Below are 17,835 nucleotides of genomic sequence, written 5' to 3' on the forward strand. Positions count from 1 at the left end.
GTCTAGCCCATCTTCCACTCACCTCCCTCCATCAATCCTCAGTTTGTTCTCTATCTTTAAGAATCTTTTATGGTTTGTTTCCCTCTCTCCTTTTTCTTTCCCCTTCCCATCAAACATGAACATTTTCTATTAGAACTTATATCAGCTTTTCAAAAAAGAAGCTAAATTTCTTCTGTTTTTTAAATGAAAAATAATTAGTGCATGTTCCTAACTATATGACTTTCAACCACAGAATTGTATTTGAAATGTTGCAAAAGATCTTCATTTTATCAAAAAGAATGCTATCTCTTTCTTCCTGCCTTCTCTTCACTGCTAGGATACTGCATCTTCTTCCAGGACATTCCTCCTTCCCAGCCACTCTTGGGCCATCTCTCCTCAGCAGACTCCAGTGTCTACATCTCTCGCCCTCACTTACATCTCCATATCCTACTAGAGCTGCTCTTTACTAGAGCTCCCTTTACTAAGTTGTGAATGCCATTTAATTACATATTCTAGCTCACATATTAAGACTAAATTTCATTATAAGGGTTTGTTTTAAGTAAAAAAGGACACAGGCTACCATGAAGAGGCTCCCATTTGCCAAATATGAGACAATTTGAATATCAGAATGATAGTAGAAGATTATAACTAGCTGAATACAGTAAGAATGCCTGGGTTCACACCGAATAAATAACTGAAACATTGTTCAAATTGAGAAACAATCTGCAAAAGAGATGTACTCATCAAAAATGCCAAGGTCATAAAAGGCAAAGACAGACCAAGGAGTTCTTTCAAATTAAAGGAGATTAAAGTAAGAAGACTACTAAATGAAATTCATGACTTTTGTCTTGGATACTGGGTTGAATTTTATTTTTTTTCTATAAAGGATACCACTGAGGAGGCACCTGCGTGGCTCAGTTGGTTAAGCGTCTGGCTCTTGTTTTTGGCTCAGGTCATGATCTCAGGGTTGTGAGATTGAGGCCAGAGTTGGGCTCTGCACTCAGCAGGGAGTCTGCTTGGGATTCTCTCTCTCCTTCTCCCTCTGTCCCTCCCCCTGCTCATGTGCACTCTCTCTCTCTCTAAATAAAAGAATATAAAGAAAAGAAAATAAAGAAAAAAAGAAATATACACTGAAACATTTAGGGTAAAGGTGAAGTCATTTCAAGGGAAAGGGACAGAATGAGAATGATAAAAAGCAAATATATAAAATATTAACAGTCTCCAGCTAAAGGTTACATGTATGTTCTGTGTTATTCTCACAAATTTTCTGGTTAGGAATTATTTCAAAATAAAGAGTTACATAAAATCCATCAATTAAGAACCCTGTACATATTTGTTTAAATCAATACATTTCAGCTAAAAGAAGAAGATACAAATGCAGAATGGCACAGTGATTATTAAAGATAAGCCAACTCTGTCTAAATTCTAGTTCCAAGAACTAGCTCTATAATTAGGGAAATTTCTTAATCATCCCAAGTCTTAGTTCCCTCAAATAATAAAATACTGATAGCAATCTGAAAAATGTCTCACAATATTGCCATGAGAATCAATAAGGCAATAACGTGTAAAATGCTGAGAAGAGTGTCAGGCATAGAGTAGAGAATCAATAAAGTAACTGCTATTATCACCACCCCCCGTATGCATCAGAGACAATGATAAAAAAGGGAGAAAGTCGGTAGAGCATGAGTAAAGCTCAACAAAGGTTTCATACCTCCCCTCACTAATTTTCAGTTAATCATTTTTCTTCCTATAGCTCTGAGAAAACACAAGATAAAAGATATATATTTGTTCCTCTTCTATATCAATTAAGTTATCAACATCCACATCCACTGTCACCGTTTTCGCTTACTCACAAAATTCCACCATCTTCCCCGTCCAGCTCAAGGCCATTGCTTCTACAATAATTTCCTCTTAACTCATCCATTTTTACCACTCTGTGGAAGCGTTCCCAACATCAATCATGCAGGTGTAACCCCATGTCCCAACCAACCCCATCTCTTCATAGGCAATGCCTCTACAGAACTGTGGTACTCACTCCCATTCTGCTTAAACCACTCCTGTCAGGCTTTCATTCCTTGATGCCACTGAGGATTTTCCCTTCCAGGAAGGTCAAATATTGAGGCCATTGCTCATTTCTTGTTTTAATTCCCGTTTCAGTGATCGTTCATCCGCCCTGAATCATATTCTTCATCTTTGGTGGTACCACTTTCCTGTTTTAATTCTACCTTAAAATGTGCTTCTTCTCAACAGTCTCTTGTGCAGCCCCCCCCAAAAGACAGAACTATGAGACTCCTCTATCTGCACTGGCTCTTTGGGAAGACCTCATGCACTCCCCTGGCTTTAAATACCAGCCATATGCCAATAAAACCCAACTGCTAAGTATGAGCCTACACTCTCCCTGAGCTCAGGCTTGCATATTCAACAGCCTCGTCAGCATTTCTAATTGGATGATTAATAGCCATCTCAAGCTTCACTTATTCAAAGTACATGTGTTTAGATTTGCTCTCCATCCTGCCTTTTCTCTCTTTCCCATCTCAGGCAGTTGTGTCACCATTCACCGGCTCAATTCAAAACCTGCTCATCCTTCTTCATGTCCTTCGCCGCCACCCCCATTTATAATTCACCAGCATGTTGTTAGTTCTATGTTCAAAATCCATTATGAGGGGGGGCAGAGCAAGATGGCGGAGGAGTAGGAGACCTGGGTTTCGTCTGGTCTCAGGAATTCAGATGGATAGGGATCAAACCATTCTGAACACCTACGAACTCAACAGGAGATCGAAGAAAAGAATAGCAACAACTCTCTGAACAGAAAAGCGACCACTTTCTGGAAGGTAGGATGTGTGGAGAAGTGAATCCGAGGCGATATTCGGGAGGATAGACGCGGGGGAGGGGGCCTCCATGGGCCGCTTCTGGCAAGTGATAGAGCCGCGGAGCACAAAATCAGAACTTTTGGAAGTCGGCTCTGCTGAGGGACGTCGCTCCAGTGGCTAAGCGGGGGATGGAACCCTCGCAGGACAGTGTGGTCTCAGGACCCTCGGGGTCACAGAAAGACTGGGGTGCCTGAGTGCCACAAAGCTCCCAGGGATCGGAGCGGGGAAGCCAGCTGCAGAGATGGAGCTGAGGTGCGGGCTCTCAGTTCGGGGCTGCCATAAAATGTGATCGGTGACACAGTCGGGACACTGCTCCTCCAGCAGGGACCCAACAAGCAGCAGATCCCCTTCCTCCCCCGGGAGGAGCAGCGCGGGAGCGCACCACAGGGATCTGCTGGGTTTGGAGACTCCACACCTAGTCAGGCGCCAGAGATAGAAACGCTCGGTCACAGGCCACGTGAGCACGGAGTGCGGCCGGAGACCGGGGAGACAGGAATGATTGACTGCTTTTCTCTGGGGGCGCACTGAGGAGCGGGGCCCCAAGTTCTCGGGTCCTCCGGGTCGGAGATTGGGAGGCTGCCATTTTCACTCTGGTCCTCCAAAGCTGTACTGAAAACTTGCAGGGAACAAAAACTCCCAAAAGCAAACCCGAGCAGATTACTTAGCCTGGACCCACAAGGGCGGGGCAATTCCGCCTCCGGCAAAGACATTTGGGAACCATGGCAACAGGCCCCTCCCCCAGAAGATCATCAAGAACAGCCAGCAAGCCAAGACCAAGTTTACCTATCAATAAGAACCGCAGAACTCCAGCGCTAGGGGAATACTGCACATAGAATTCATGACTTTTTTACCATGATTCTTTAGTCTTTCAACGTTAATCTTTTTTTAACTTTTTATTTTTTGAATTTTTCTTTTTCCCTTTTTCAACCAACATCTTATCAATCCCTTTTTTAAAAAAACATTTTTAGGGCACCTGGGTGGCTCAGTTGGTTAAGCGACTGCCTTCAGCTCAGGTCATGATCCCGGAGTCCCAGGATTGAGTCCCACATCGGGCTCCCTGCTCAGTAAGGGAGCCTGCTTCTCCCTCTGACCCTCCCCCCTCTCATGTACTCTCTCTCTCTCATTCTCTCTCTCTCAAATAAATAAATAAATCTTAAAAAAAAAATAAAAAAATAAAAAAACATTTTTATTTTTCATTTTTAGAGTCATAATCTATCCCTTCATAGTAGTTACCCTTATTTTTGGCATATATATATATATAAGTTGCTCTCTCTTTAAAATTTTGAGATACAGTTTCTTCTAACAGATCAAAATATACCCTAAATCTCTAGTGTATGGCTTTGTTCTAGTCTCCTGCCTGATCACATTCTCTCCCTTTTTTTTCTTTCTTTTTTTTTAAAATCCTCTTCTTTCTTTTTTCAAACAACTTATCAATTCCTTTTATAAAATTTTTTATAATTTTCATCTTTACAGTCATATTCCATCCCTTCATTGTATCAACCCTTATTTTGTACATATATAAGTCTTTCTTTCCTTAAAATTTTGGGAGGCACTTTCTTCTAACAGACCAAAATACACCCAAAATCTAGTGTGTGGCACTGATCTATGCACCAGCCTGATCATATTTGATCATATTCTGTTTTTTTTTGTTTTGTTCTGTTTTTGTTTGTTTTTATCTTTTTCTTTTTTTTTTTTCTCTTTCTTTTTTCTTTCTTTCCCTTTCTTTTCCCCCAGTTTCAGGTCTTTTCTGATTTGTTTAGAGTATATTTTCTGGGGACGTTGTTACCCTGTTAGCATTTTGTTCTCTCATTCATCTATTCTCCTCTGGACAAAATGACAAGACGGAAAAAATCACCTCAACAAAAAGAACAAGAAGTAGTACCATCTGCCAGAGACCTACTCAATACAGACATTAGTACGATGTTGGACCTAGAGTTCAGAATCATGATTTTAAAAATACTAGCTGGGCTTGAAAAAAGCATTGAAGTTATTAGAGAAACTCTTTCTGGAGAAATAAAAGAACTAAAATCTAACCAAGTCGAAATCAAAAAGGCTATTAATGAGGTGCAATCAAAAATGGGGGCACTAACTGCTAGGATAAATGAGGCAGAAGAGAGAATCAGCGATATAGAAGACCAAATGATGGAAAATAAAGCTGCTGAGAAAAAGAGAGATAAATACTACCGGATCACGAGGGCAGAATTCGAGAGATAAGTGATACCATTAAGACGAAACATTAGGGCACCTGGGTGGCTCAGTTGGTTAAGCAACTGCCTTCGGCTCAGGTCATGATCCTGGAGTCCCAGGATCGAGTCATGCATTGGGCTCCCCGCTCAGCGGGGAGTTTGCTTCTCCCTCTGACCCTCCCCCCTCTCATGCTCTCTCTCTCTATCTCATTCTCTCTCTCAAATAAATAAATAAAATCTTTAAAAAAAAAAGACAAAACAACATTAGAATAATTGGGATCCCAGAAGAAGAAGAAAGAGAGAGGGGCAGAAGGTATATTGGAGCAAATTATAACAGAGAACTTCCCTAATGTGGGGAAGGAAACAGGCATCAAAATCCAGGAGGCATAGAGAACCCCTCTCAAAATCAATAAAAATAGGTCAACACCCCAACATCTAATAGTAAAACTTACGAGTCTCAGAGACAAAGAGAAAATCCTGAAAGCAGCTTGGGAGAAGAGATATGTAACCTACAATGGTAGAAACATTAGACTGGCAACAGACCTATCCACAGAGACCTGGCAGGCCAGAAAGGACTGGCATGATATATTCAGAGCACTAAACGAGAAAAAGATACAGCCAAGAATACTATATCCAGCTAGGCTGTCAGTGAAAATAGGAGAGAGAAAAAGCTTCCAGGACAAACAAAAACTAAAGGAATTTGCAAACACAAAACCAGCCCTACAAGAAATATTGAAAGGGGTCCTCTAAGCAAAGAGAGAGACTAAAAGCAGCATAGATCAGAAAGGAACACAGACAATATACAGTAACAGTCACCTCATAGGCAATACAATGGCACTAAATTCATACCTTTCAATAGTTACCCTGAATGTAAATGGGCTGAATGCCCCAATCAAAAGACACAGGCTATCAGATTGGATTAAAAAACAAGACCCAGGGGCGCCTGGGTGGCTTAGTCGTTAAGCGTCTGCCTTTGGCTCAGGTTGTGATCCCAGGGTCCTGGGATTGAGCCCCGCATCGGGCTCCCTGCTCGGCAGGAAGCCTGTTTCTCCCTCTCCCACTCCCCCTACTTGTGTTCCCTCTCTCGCTGTGTCTCTCTCTGTCAAGTAAATAAATAAAATCTTAAAAAAAAAAAAGACCTATGATTCCATTAAAAAAAAAACAACAAGATCCATCAATATGATGTCTGCAAGAGACTCATTTTAGACCCAAAGACACCCCCAGATTGAAAGTGAGGGGGTGGAAAACCATTTACCATGCTAATGGACACCAAAAGAAAAAGCCAAGATGTCCATCGACAGATGAATGGATAAAGAAGATGTGGTGTATATATACAATGGAATATTATGCAGCCATCAAAAGGAATGAGATCTTGCCATTTGCAACGACGTGGATGGAACTGGAGGGTGTTATGCTGAGCGAAATAAGTCAATCAGAGAAAGACATGTATCATATGACCTCACTGATATGAGGAATTTTTCATCTCAGGAAACAAACTGAGGGTTGTTGGAGTGGGGGTGGGGTGGGAGGGATGGGGTGGCTGGGTGATAGACAGTGGGGAGGGTATGTGCTATGGTGAGTGCTGTGAATTGTGCAAGACTGTTGAATCACAGATCTGTACCTCTGAAACAAATAATGAAATATATGTTAAGAAAAAAAAAAGAAGATAGCAGGAGGGGAAGAATGAAGGGGGGGAAATCGGAGGGGGAGACAAACCATGAGAGATGATGGACTCTGAAAAACAAACTGAGGGTTCTAGAGGGGAGGGGGGTGGGGGATGGGTTAGCCTGGTGATGGGTATTAAAGAGGGCATGTTCTACGTGGAGCACTGGGTATTATGCACAAACAATGAATCACGGAACACTACATCAAAAACTAATGATGTAATGTATGGTGATTAACATAACAATAAAAAATTTATAGAAAAAAAATCCATTATGAGTGCCATACCTTCTCACCACTTTCCACCACTAACATTCTAATCCAAACCACCATCACCCCCAGTTCGCACTACAGAATTGGCCTCCCGGCAGCTTTTCCTATTCTTACCCTTGTCCCCATTCAGTCCATCCTCTATGCAATCTGTGCAGGAAAAAGCGGGGGAGAGCGATGGAGGGTATCTGCAGACCTGAGAACCTCAAAATAACCAGTAGATACTCATCTAAAAGGTTAGCAGGCTAATTGGAGGAGAGGTAATGAAACCGATAGTGAGGTTTGGGGTGTTTGGTAAGGTTGGATGTGGTTGGAAGTGATCTATCAGGGAGAAAGAAAAAAGGGTTGTGATTAGGTAGAGGCAGGTAAAGGGCTTGAGTGGTAGTTGGAGAAGTTTTATCTCCTCATTTGGAGAATCTGGGTGAAGAGAACAGGAAAATTCTTTGTATAATTCTGCAATTTCTCTGTAAGCCTGAAATTATTTTTTATTTAATTAGTTTATTATCATTGTTTATTTTTTTAAGATTTTATTTTTAAGTAATCTCTACATCCAACACGGGGCTTGAACTCAACCCCAAGATCAAGAGTCGCTTACTCTCCGACTGAGCCAGCCAGGTGCCCCTGAAATTATTATTTTTTAAATGTTTTACTTCTGGGGCGCCTGGGTGGCTCAGTTGGTTAAGTGACTACCTTCAGCTCAGGTCATGATCCTGGAGTCCCAGGATCGAGTCCTGCATCAGGCTCCCTGCTCAGCAGGGAGTCTGCTTCTCCCTCTGCCCTTCCCCTTCTCATGTGCTCTCTCTCTCTCTCTCATTCTCTCTCTCAAATAAATAAATAAATAAAATCTTTAAAAAATGTTTTACTTCTGCTCAGGGTGATGTTTTAAGGATATCTGTTTTATAATAACTCATTAAGCTATATATTTTAATATGGCTTTCTAGTCTTTATCTCATTTTTAAAAATTTTTTAAAATTTTAAAATCAGAAAAATGTAAATTAGATCATTGCTTCTAGTCACTTTCAGAAAATAAGCCAGGTTCCTGATAATTAACAAAAAAATACACAGGACTTGGTCCCTTCTGATATTCTCCCTTTTTTATTGTTACTCTCCCCTCATTAATTCTGTTCCACTCTGCTCATTGCTCCTGAATCACACAAAGCTCATTCCCACCTCAAGGAATGCAAATTTGTTATTCACTCTGCCTGGAACGTTCTATATAATCATATAACCTAAGCCCTTCTTGTTCTTATCTCTGCTCAGTTATCACCACCTCAGAATATACAAATAATCTAAATGCAAAAGAGGAGCTGAAAGCAGTCAAATTCAAAATATAGCTGAAATATTGCACTGGGAAAGATAACAGGCCTAATAAGATGACCAGGGAAATATGAGAAGGTGAGGGAATGATAAAATTGGTAAAGGTGAAGTTTCTTTGGAAATTTTGGTGAGATATTCATCTTTCTCCCAAATATCAGGCTTTCTATGCAGGCCTTGCTGGGGCCTTTGAAGGGAGAGTTACAAACAACAGCTCAGAGCTGTGCCTACTCCCTGACCACATGGGTTACTTCCAGCAATGAGAGCTTCTCTACCTGACCGGCTCTTACTCACCTGTGTATTGTCTTCTTTGATCTTTCCTCACTATCATTCACGGCTCTTTCCATTGTTCCAATAAAGTAATCACATGTGGTTTAGAAATGGAATGTCCGGCTTACAAGGTAAGAATGCCATACAAAGTAGAAAGGAAATAAAACAGGAATTAAAAAAATACTTTGAGCTTAGGTTAAACTTGGAATAGACTAAAATGACATTGAGAAGTATTTTGGGGAAAGGCAAGGCGATTCAAGAATCCAAATAGATGGGCAAAAGGTTTTATTTTAAGTGAAATCTATTCTCTCTTTCTTTCTCTCTCTCCTGTGTCTTGACAGAAAGTATGACCTTGTAATTGAGAACACAGACTCTGGTACCAGAGTGCATGGGTTCAAATTCCTGCTTCTGCCTCCTACCAGCTGTGTGACCAAGGGAAACTCACTTAAACTCACTGTCTTCAACATTCTCATCTGAAATGGTTATCAATAATCCCTATCTCATAGGGTGATTGTGAGGAGAAAAATCAGTTAATACAAATCAGATACAAACATGTAAAGAGCTTAGAATAGTGACTGGTACACAGTAAGCACAATGTGAGTTACTAACATTATTACCGTTATTTTTCTAAGAGAAAAACCAAAAAGTTTCTTGAGACATATGTATCTATAGGACACTCATTTAATCTTAAATGTAAAGGTCGTGAATTATAAATTTTAACCACAAAATCAGGGTAATTGTTTTGTAAGAAAGAAAGTGAGGTACCTTCAGGTTTAAATGATTTGTTTATCCAGCACCCCACTGTATAAGTTGCACAGGCTCTTCAGATAGAACAAATCAGGACCCTCTGTCTAGCTGTTTTGCCTGCAGGTGGGTCAGACAGTAATAGTGCATTTATAGCAATTTTGAGCATAAACATAATGGGAAATCTGGCCTTTGTCAATGTTTATGCAATAAACAGCCCAGAGTTCTAATCCTACCATTTCATCCTTTCCAGCCTAACAAAGCTCAAACCATTTCTTTGGGAACAGAGGGAAGAAATTACGTTCACTTCTTAAGATAGCCCTAAAATGTACGATGTTGGGGAGAAGATTCTAATTTACCTGAGAGAGGTACACTTACCCAGTGAGACCAAGTTACTATAGTTCTCCAACATCACATTCCTGTACAAGTGCCTCTGAGCAGGATTCAGACTCTCCCACTCCTGCTGAGAGAAGGCTACGGCCACATCCCTGAATGTCACTGATCGCTGAAACTGCAAACCCACATATGTCTGGTGAAATTAAAAAAAAAAAAAGTTTTAAGATAAAAGAAAAGGAGACAATAAGTTTCAACGTAGCAAGGGAAGAATCACAGAGCAATCAAGTGGCTAGAAGCTTAGGATATAAGAAGCAAATGAGTCAGAATATCTGCATGTTCTGGAAGAACCCTGTTGCTATGGTCAAAATTTTCTGTATGTTGTGGGATACCACAGTACTCCAGATCTGTTGAGAAATTGATGAAATAATCCAAGTTTCTCTGTTAAATAAAACAGCGTACACAAAGACACTCCCTGCTCAGTACCTAACCTAATAAATTCTCAAGAAATGGTAATCTTTACATTATTTTCCCTTTAAGAGAAATAGGCATTTTTAAGCATAAAATCCTTATTTTAGAAAATAGATATTACACAAATTTGTTAACTTCTCAAGCTTCAAGATTATGATGTCAAATCATATCATTCCATTTTTCCTTATATTAATAAAAAAATTTTTCATGATGGCATAAAAGTACCTCTTGTGAATATGTACCAGAATTAGTCATTATTTTAGATTTATATGAGATTTGACCAAATGTCTTTGATTTCCCCAATTCAGGTAATCTACGACTTATGATAATAAGCTCATATTGTCATGCAGCATTCCTCACTCAACACTTTTGCTGTTTTTCAGTTAGTGGATTATGATTCAGAATCAAACGAATGTCACCCAAGTCTGGCAGGTCCCATTCCACCACAAAATTGACCTACTGTCACTCTCAGGCATCACCTGGCAAGAATGATGGTATCAATGTTTCCATGTCACAGTCATGGCCCTAATGTGTTCCTAAAAGCCTCACAGAGCATGTGATCTCATCACATTAAGACTGAGACCAATCAGTACAAAATCCCATCTTAGTAGGTCTGTGGAAAATGTTAAATCTTCTGATGTACGGTCAAATGAGGCCAATATCTCAAACTCACCAAACCACTGACTGACACAGGGAGCTCAAATAATTCATGAGACTTCACATCTTCACTGTTTCATCACAGTCCTTCAGCAAAGACTTATCACATATGATCTTTTCCGTAATTTGCTCAATGAATTAATGAACACCAATTAGGAAAGGGGACCTCACAAGGAAGAAGCAATTGTTTGGCACTGTTTCAAACAGGAGGAATCAAGCAGGTAATGAGATGGTGCTTAATGAAAATATCTGTGTAGTCTAAAAATCCCAGTATTTCACAGAGAAGCAACTTACATGGGCCATGCTTTTAGAAATCTAAGAACCGATCAGTCTTCCTGGGGGGTTCCTCTACCAGAGAAGTTCAAACTCTAGAAAATTCAGAGCTGAGAGAAGAAAAGGCGGCTTTAGTGTTCCCAGTAACTTCAGCCAATAAACCTTCTTGTCCCCGCATTTTGGCTTCCAAATGATGTTACAACAACCCTCACATGAAATTTTGGAGAACAGAGGGATTCTGGATAAATCCAAACCCCAGTGAACCAAGATGCACACACCCGAATGCAGAACAACAGCGCTTCTTCACGGAAGCCAGAATTAGACACGTCAGCAGGTTTTCTGGACAGGCCTTCATTTTGGAGAGGCTGATCTAGATCAAATGTTGGCCTGCACAGTTCTGCTTTGAACAGATCCTCCTCCCTACATCCCTACATTCTCTTTTGGGCTGGAATTTTTTTTTTTATTGTAGTTGACATATAATATTATTTTCAGTTTCAGGTACACAACACAGTGACTTGACATTTATACACATTATGAAATTATCACCCCAATAAATCTATCACCTGCCACCATACAAAGTTATTATTATTGACTACATTCTCTATTCTACATATCTCTGTGACTTACTTATTTTACTGGAGGTTTGTATCTTTTAATCCTTGTCACTTATTTCACCCATCTCCCTCCCTCCTCCCCTCTGGCAACCAGCCATTTGTTCTCTGTATTTTTGAGTCTGTTTCTGTTTTGTTTTGTTTGCTCGATTGTTTTGTTTTTTATATTCAACATATATAAGTGAAAGCAAATGGTACTTGTCTTTCTCTGACTTATTTTACTTAGCATAATACCCTCTAGGTCTCTCCATGTTGTCACGGATGGCAAAATTTTATTCTTTTTTATGGATGAGTAATATTCCATTGTATGTGTACATGTACTACATCTTCTTTATCCATTCATCTACTGATGGATGCTTCCATATCTTAGCTATTGTAAATAATGCTGCAATGAACATAGGGGTGCTGATATCTTTTTGATTTCATGTTTTTGTTTTCTTTGGGTAAATACCCAAAGTGGAATTGCTGGGTTTTGTAGGGTAGTTCTATTTTTACCTTTTTGAGGACCCTCCATACCATTTTCCACAGTGGCTGCACCAGTTTGCATTCCCACCAACAGTGCACGAGGGTTCCCTTTTCCCCACATCCTCATCAACACTTGTTATTTCTTCTCTTTTTTATAATAGCCATTCTAACAGTGTGAGGTGGTGCCTCATTGTGGTTTTGATTTACATTTCCCTGATGATGAGTGATATTGAGCATCTTTTTATGTGTCTGTCGGCTATCTGTATGTCTTCTTTGGAAAAGTGTTTATTCAGGGCTTCTGCCTATTTTAAAATCATTCCTACATTCTAAATGAAAAAGAAGCCTTACCACCCAAACCAGAACTTCTTTTGTGGCCTCAGGATAACGTCAAGACATGGGAGAGAGAAAACAGAGAAGACACTGATCAGGCATTTACTAACATCTTAGTAGCTCGGTTTTCTCATCATTAAAATGGGGATAAGAATATCAACTACTACATATGGTTATCTTGAAGAATAAGTAAGAAAATCCATTTAAAACACTTACTAGAAAATTGGCTTAACATGAGTTAGCTATTATTGTTATTGAAGAACATGACATGCCCCTCATTTCATTTTTATAAAGGACATAATTTGTTTCCATTTTTTACTTCTCTCTGGCATGTTTTCTTATAATTTTAATGAAAACACTTAGAGCCTGACCTTAAGAATGCAACTTTTCTTTTAAAAAATAGCAGGAAAGATTTCTCTGATGTTTAAATTTCCTCTTTCTCTATAGAAATTACAGAGAGGCACCATTCTTTTATAAGATGCAAAACTGAAATAACTAACAAAGGTTGAATCCTGTTCTTCCTGTGCAACGTGGAGACTGGTGTACATATTCATAACTGCTATCATCTTACTTTTTTCTTATATAAATTTGTCACTGGAAGAGTAATTTGTACAACAGATCCTCGGAAATCCTTTCACCTGCATGTATAATTTTTATATGACATTGCTATAATCCCAAAATGTGTAAATACCAATAAGGTTTTTCAAATAAGAGGATCACTGGTGCTTCCCTCTTCTTCCTGCAGCACGCAAAGAACATTGAGTCCTATAGTTTCCCTGTTTTAGTCTAAGAGTTGAAGAGTCTTTGCTACTTTGCATAATCAATTAGGGTGATTCTATTCTGCAGATACAATAAAACCCTACATATCTGCTAACAAAAAACCGGGGAGGGGGAAGAATGCACACCAAAATATTAATATTATGTCTGTGTTTACGACACATGCATTGGTTTCCTCTACTCTCACACTCACAGTGCTTCTGACACCAACTATGTATTTTTTTTGAACACATCAACAATTCTCTGACACCAGCTGGATGCCCTACAATTCAATTCAGCTCTGAGCTCTGACACTATCTACCTGGAGTTAGCATCAAATCCCACAAGTTAAGGGCTCAGTCCAAGACTGCCCCCACTTCAGAAACCAATCACAAGTCCCAGGTTGTCACCCGTAATTCTGACTAACTGGCTATAAATTGGGGTTCCCACACCCCCCTCCTCAGGTTCAAAATTTTGCTAGAACTGCTCAGAGAACTCAGGGAAAACACTAAGTTTATTGGTTTATTATACATTAAGGGATATGATAAAGTATACAGATGAATAGCTAGATGAAGAGATACATAAGGTGAGGCCTGGAAGGTTCCAAGTGTAGGAGCTTCTGTCTCTGAGGACATGGGGTGTACCATGCTCCCAGCACATGGATGTGCTAACCAACCCAGAAGTTCTCCACATCCTGTACTTTAGGGATTTTTACAGAGGTTTCATCATATAGGCATGATCGATTATTAACTCATTTTCCAGTCCCTTCCCCCTATCCCTGCCCTGAGAATGGGAGCTAGAGCTGAAGGTTCAAGTTTTTTTCTTAAAAAAAATTTTTTTTACTTATTTATTTGACAGAGACAGAGAGCAGGAAAGCACAAGCAGTGGGAGCAGCAGACTGAGAGGGAGAAGCACGCTTCCTGCGGAGCTGGGATCCTCATGCAGGGCTGGATCCCAGGACGCTGGGCTCATGAACTGAGCCGAAGGCAGTCGCTTAACCAACTGAGCCACCCAGGAGCCCCTGAGGGTTTGAGCTTCTAAACATGGCTTGGTCTTTCTAGTGACCAGGCCCCATTCAAGAACCCAAGAGTCACTTCTTTAGAACAAAAGATACTCCTATTACCCAGGAAATTCTAAGAGATTTAGGAGCTCTGTGTCAGACACTCCTACTACTCAGGAAATCACAAGGATTTTAGGAGCTCTGTGTCAGGAACCCTGGTCAAAGACCAAATATTAGCAGGCACCAGGGGTAGAAACCAATATAAATACATTTTTTATTATTTCACAGTCTAATAGGTAGAATTATGGGGAACTTTTTTTTTTAAATGTTAACTTTTTTCATAAATTCTTTGGATTACTGATTTTTTTGGGGGGGAGGACAAGTCTGCACTAATTCTACCTTCAGAATTTAATATGAAGACTTTTACAATAATTTTACAGTTATAATTAAACAGTTATTCACAGTGGATACATTCTAGACTTTAATAAAACCAAGATCAAATAGGATCATCAGGGAAAAGCAGTACTTGGACATCTTTTAGTTGTATCTCATCAACATAATTATATTTATTCTTCTCTGAAAAACGTAATTCAGGTTAAGTGGCCACTGCAGACGGAATGAGAGTATGAACGCAAAGTAGAGAGAACAGTCTTGGGTACAAAAGGAATGATCCATAAGTGTGGCCAAATCCCTCTTCTCCACTATTTAAAATATATACCGTCCTTGAAATGTATCTCACAAAACCATATGATAGTAAATGAGATTCATATATAATTTAAGATTTCTTTGAATACTACTGTCCATAACTGTGCACGTAGTTTAAAACTCTTCACATTTTTCTTCTTGTGACTGATCCTTTATAAACATATTTTTGTTAGTTGCATAATATTCCATCACATAAATATGGACTGAGGTACTTAACTATTTACACAATATTGAACTCTAATTTTGTACAAGATCATTCCCAGCTATTAAAATCTTTGCTTGCCCACCAACGGTTTTAAATATTTTTATTGCATATACCACCTTTGTTAATTGAATAAATCACTATGTTTCTCTCCAGAAAAATACACATATATAAACTACAACTCTGTATGCAATTATAAGTGGTTTGTGGTCACCTGGAAGCCCTAGTCAGTCTTCAGTTTAAGAATTTGTTTAAAGGGCTCTTGGGTGGCTCAGTCGGTTGGGCGTCTGCCTTCAGCTCGGGTCATGATCCCTGGGCCCTGGGAGTGAGCCCTACGTAGGGCTTCCTGCTCAGCGGGAAGTGCTCTCCCACTCCCCCTGCTTGTGTTCCCTCTCTCGCTGTGTCTCTCTCAGTCAAATAAATAAATAAAATCTTAAAAAAAAAATTTGTTTTAAAAAAAAGAATTTGTTTAAAAAAATTTGTTTTTAACAAGTTAAGCTTATTCTATTGCTGCTGAATTCTGAAAGGAATGACCCAGAATCACCAATGATGAAGAGTTAATACTTCCTGAGTGTTATGTTCCAGACATTGTTTTAAGGAACTTTATACGTATTAATACATCTTATCCTTATTATAGCCCTATGAAGCAGGAACTATTGTTATACCCATTTTAAAGATTTAGAAAACAGAGTGTGCAGAGTGTGTAGATGGTAAATATCTAGTAGTGGCAAAGCCAAGATTCAAAGCCAGATATTTCAGACTCAGAACTCATACTCTTCAACAGCATACCACACTGCCTCTCACTGTCCAATGACGTGTAAACAAATTCTGGCTGTCAAATCAAGGCCTAACAAATAAAACAAAATTTAAAAAGTAAAATTAGGGGCCCCTGGGTGGTTCAGTCAGTTAAGTGTCTGCCTCTGCCCGGTCATGATCCCAGGGTCCTGAGACCAAGCCCTGCATCAGGCTTGAGTCTGCTTCTCCCTCTCCCTCTGTGTGCGTGCTCGCTCTCTCTCTCTCTCAAATAAATAAATACTTTTTAAAAAATTAAAATTAAAAAAATAAAACAAATGACTAAGGACACAGACCTACCAATACACTCAAACCTACAATCACATTCCCACTTCTAAAAGCTTCTCATGGAAGACGACTGCTGCATGCTACTGAAATTATTAAACCAATGCCTACCTTGCTGAACTTGACAATGAAGCCTTGGGAGAAGGTGAGTTGTCTAGTGTAGTGGTATCTAGGATGCCAACCAAATACTAATACTCATCTTTTTACTCTATCGAAGTCTAAAATAAAGCCCTGAAAGCAAACTTCAGGAATTGTATTCCTACAACCTACTATCACGATGCTTAGAAAAGGGATCACAGAATAAGATTTAAATGATTTGTAATCACTAGTGAGAAACAACAACTAAAATGCTAATGAGAATATTGGGTAAAAGGGGAGGGTAAGGGGGACACAGGGAGGGGGAATCCATCTCTAAGGACCCCATCATTCACTGGAAAGAAGACACAGAGTAGGTCACAATTACGTAGAGTACTTCGGGCAAAGGAAAACAAATGTGCTCTTAAAACAAGTTAGTGAACAAAAAGGGGGTAATTTCCCATCCAGTCTTCTCGGGAGCTTTCCTTGGAGAAACTGAAGGCTCTAAAACTCCCGTCTCCAGATCAGTTCCCCGCCTTCCCGCTGGGAAGCTTTCATTCAAAGGCTCCATGACCGACCTCCGTCCGGGGACCGTCCGTCTAGGGCAGACCACTTGGCTGTGAGGGGAAAGGGGCAGGAGGCGGCAGGAACCTAGGACACGGCTCACGGTGGCACCGCTGCCGCCCAGCCTCCGCGGGCGCACAGCCCACGCCCGAACCACACAATCACCGTCCGGCACCCCGCTACTCCCGCACACACACGAGCTGGGGACGCGGGCAGCGCCGGCCAGCCCCCTCCCCGCACGCCCTGCACTCAGTGTGTTCCTTCACAGAATTCCACGCAGCCCTCTGGGCGGGTCGGAGTCTGCAGTGCCGTCCCCTTGAGGCTGGGTGTCGACTGTTTCCTCACAGACTTCCAAGCCCGCAGCCACGCCAACAATCACCAAACCGTGGGAGGGAAAGGCAAAGGGCCAGGTGGCCCCGGTGGTCTTTGGGAAATGTAGTCCCAGGCTGCTTCGGCCTGATCGCAGTAGCCTGTGGGAAATGTAGTCTCGGGCGGTAAAACCCGTAGCAAGTGTGCGGCCCACCGCCCATAAAGACCGCCCACCCCGCGCCCGGGAGACTTCTGGGAGTTCCCGTTGGTGTTGGGCTTACGCAGGCGCAGGCTCTCGCCGAGCTGACAGGCCAACCCATCTCCGCCAACTTTAGGGCTGGGCGAGTTTAATGGGCTGGTCGTCGGGGCGCAAGGGAGGCGAGTAAGTACCGGACCCGCCCAGGGAAAGCAGAGTTGAGGATTCAGGAGTTCACGATTGCCCGACGCTCGACGCACAAAGTAGAGAGGCAGCCCGGGACACTGCCGTACCAGACCTCCCAAAACCATAATAATATATTCTAAATTGTGTTATTATTTTAACATAAAAATATGAAAAATAGGTGTTTACAATTATTTCTTTCTGGATTGTTTACTTTTTTATTACAGAAATGCTATTAAATAGAACATCAATAGAACTAATAGTGGCAGTTAATAATAATAAAACAAGCAGGTGTGAGAAATGTTTCCATCCTCTGACACAGCAGTTTCTTAC

The 17,835-nt window shown here is 40.6% G+C and overlaps 1 protein-coding gene across 1 annotated transcript in view; it reads right to left on the reverse strand.

Annotated features, from left to right (window-relative positions):
• ZNF30 (zinc finger protein 30) overlaps positions 1 to 17,614 on the reverse strand; it is a 28,660-nt gene extending 11,046 nt beyond the window's left edge. Inside the window, 4 exon segments of the mRNA XM_025854359.2 lie at positions 8,576 to 8,674; positions 9,674 to 9,824; positions 11,051 to 11,139; positions 12,454 to 17,614. Of these exon segments, the coding sequence (XP_025710144.1) occupies positions 8,576 to 8,674; positions 9,674 to 9,824; positions 11,051 to 11,059 (259 nt within the window). The 5' untranslated portion in view covers positions 11,060 to 11,139; positions 12,454 to 17,614.
• Between the last annotated feature and the right edge of the window lie 221 nt (positions 17,615 to 17,835).

This window comes from Callorhinus ursinus, unplaced genomic scaffold, assembly GCF_003265705.2.
Source record: "Callorhinus ursinus isolate GAN/ISIS: 27379988/994484 unplaced genomic scaffold, GSC_fseal_2.0 scaffold61, whole genome shotgun sequence".
Taxonomy (NCBI): domain Eukaryota; kingdom Metazoa; phylum Chordata; class Mammalia; order Carnivora; family Otariidae; genus Callorhinus; species Callorhinus ursinus.